Source organism: Herpailurus yagouaroundi, unplaced genomic scaffold, assembly GCF_014898765.1.
Source record: "Herpailurus yagouaroundi ecotype Mexico unplaced genomic scaffold, PumYag 187, whole genome shotgun sequence".
Lineage (NCBI taxonomy): Eukaryota > Metazoa > Chordata > Mammalia > Carnivora > Felidae > Herpailurus > Herpailurus yagouaroundi.
In genome coordinates, this window is record NW_024412418.1 from 3,037,582 (window position 1) to 3,040,363 (window position 2,782).

Consider the following 2,782-nt stretch of genomic DNA (forward strand, 5'->3'; position numbering starts at 1 on the left):
CCTGGCTTGCGCCCCCTCAAAAGTAAATAAACATTTAAAAAAATTTTTTAACTTAAAAATTAAAAAAAAAAAAACCTCTCAACAAACTAGGAATCAAAGGGAACTCCCATAAGCTAATAAAGGGCATCTATGAAAAACCCACACAGTGACTGATGAAAGAATAAGTTTCTTCTGATCAAGAACAGGACAGGAACGTACACTGTCATTACTTCTATTTTTTTTTAATTTTTTTTTAAGGTTTTTATATATTTTTGAGACAGAGAAAGACAGAGCATGAACAGGGGAGGGGCAGAGAGAGAGGGAGACACAGAATCGGAAGCAGGCTCCAGGCTCTGAGCCATCAGCCCAGAGCCTGACGCGGGGCTCGAACTCACGGACCGCGAGATCGTGACCTGGCTGAAGTCGGACGCTTAACCGACTGAGCCACCCAGGCGCCCCTCATTACTTCTATTAAACATTGCACTGGAAAGGAAATAAGGCAGACAGAGAAAGACAAATACTGTATGAACTCATTTGTATGTGGAATCTAAAAAAACAAACTCCTAGAAACAGAGATCATATTTGATAGATGATAATAGATAGATAATGGATAGATCGATGATACATGGATGGATAGATAACAGATATGTAGATAGATTATAGATACATAGATACTTAGATAATAGATGGATAGATAGGTAGATAGATTAAATAGATGTAGATGATAGAACAAAACAATTATATATTAAATGCTATTAAATGGTAAGAAAACAATGATCGGTGTTTGGAAAGGAACCTTGAATTCCTAGGCAATCACTGAAATTGAACAGGAAAACACAAAGGCAAGGTTGGTGACTGCCTAGAGGCACCGTACTGATGAACTGCCTATTGGAGGAATCAACTAAAACCCAGACGCTTCTGAAATGATTTGCATCTGAGACTTGGGGCCTGGGAAGGAGACAGGGGGAAATACACAGGGGGGGTGGCATTTGTAAGCAGACCTTTTCGAGTGAGAGAGGCTTGGGATCAGGTGCTCCCTGTTCTGCAACTTTCTTGCTGCAGAACTTGGACAAGTCATATCACCTCTGTGGGTCTAATATCTTCCTTTTGCAAAATGAGGTCAACCAGAATTTCTTTCCACTCAAGTTGCTGGGACTAAAGTAAATCATTCGTGTAAAGCCTTTAGCCTGGTGCCTCGAATTAATTTAAGTGTGTATTTAAGCGTATATTACTTCAAGAGTTGAGTTAAAAAATTTTTAGTGAACTCCACGTCTGCAGGTGTCTGGACCCAAGGCTAATGTCAGCCCAGAAGACACTGTTCCAGACAGTTCTAAAATGAAAAGGCCCACCGATCAGCTATGGGTCTTTCTGCCCACTGGTGCTCATTGGGCTGCAGACCCTGGGACAATCACCATAATCAAATTAATTAACGTTTATAGAACTTCACCCAGCACCTTCTGTTTCTCCACATGTACAGAGTTGTCGTGAGAATAAATGTGATACACACAAAACCTGGCTGAGGGTAAATGCTCAATAAGTTTTATTTCACAGTTGAGAAAACAGACTGACAAACCTTAACTAATCTGAAGCCATACAGCTAAGAAGTGACCGCCTGGATGCTTTGATGCCAAATCCGGAGCTCCTTCTACAACACGCTTGCTTCTGTTCCTGCCACAGAAACTGATCTGTCAGGGGAACATTTACCCGGCAGTTAATATTGGAAAAACAGGCCCCAATATGCACTCTGTGCAGTTGCTTTACCCCACCCTGCAAAATGTAAGTGACTTGTACAAAAAAAAAAAAAAAAAAAAAAAACAAAGACTGATAAGTCCTATAAAGTAGGTCAACCCACTTGGCAGATATAAAAAAAAAAACAAAACAAAAAAAACAAAACAAAAAAAAACTGAGGACGAGGAAGTTGGAACCGAAAGGTAGACACTGGAACCAGAGATGAATATGTTTATTCGACAAATACTTGTTGGGTGTTTTTGATTTGCTAGGTGCTTGGCGAGGCACTGACCGCACAGAAGTGGATTTCACAGATAAAAACGCCTCCTCTCGTGTAGTTTACCTTTTAGTTTGTGAGAATTAGACAATATCACATATGTAGCACATCGGGCATCGGATGGTGACAAGTATGACATAGAATAACCAATCTGAAAGTGGAGGTGGGAAGTTCGGGTGCAATTCGAAGTAGGGTTGTCTGGGAAAGTCTCCCCAGTTGGTGGAAGTTGAGGATAGACAGAAAGGACAGGGAAACTAAGGAATGATGTACTTGGCAAGAGTCCCTCTAGGGCCTTCCACAAGACTTTGACCTGCTCAGGGCTTTCACAACCGCCTCCTTTACCTCCTTATTCCTCAAGCTATAGATGAAAGGGTTCAGCATGGGGGTCACCACTGTGTAGAGCACTGACACCGCTCGGTCCTCCTCCGAGGACTGGCCCGAGTTGCCTCGGAGGTACATGAAGATGAGAGTGCCGAAGAAGAGTGACACGGCCGTGAGGTGGGAGGCACACGTGGAGAAGGTCTTGGCCCGGCCCCCCGCGGAGCGGATCCTCATGATGGCCACGATGATAAACACGTAGGACACCAAGATCACCAATACACAAAGAGGCATGACAAAAATGGCAAACACAATAATGACCACCTCCTGGGTGTAGCTGTCCCCACAGGTCAGCTTTAACAGGGGAGGGAGATCACAGAAAATAAAGTCTATCTCATTGGTTCCACAGAAGGAGAGGGTGAAGGCTGTGACCGTCCGAACAAAGGCACTGGAGAAACCAGCCGCATAAGCTGCAGCCAG

At 43.3% G+C, this 2,782-nt stretch overlaps 1 protein-coding gene across 1 annotated transcript in view; it reads right to left on the minus strand.

The window, feature by feature from the left end:
* Window positions 1–1,923: 1,923 nt before the first annotated feature.
* Window positions 1,924–2,782, minus strand: part of LOC121043778 (olfactory receptor 9Q2-like) — a 1,198-nt gene continuing 339 nt past the window's right edge. Inside the window, exon 1 of the mRNA XM_040495776.1 lies at window positions 1,924–2,782. This exon is cut by the window's right edge and continues 339 nt beyond it. Coding sequence (XP_040351710.1) covers window positions 2,270–2,782 — 513 coding nt within the window. The 3' untranslated portion in view covers window positions 1,924–2,269.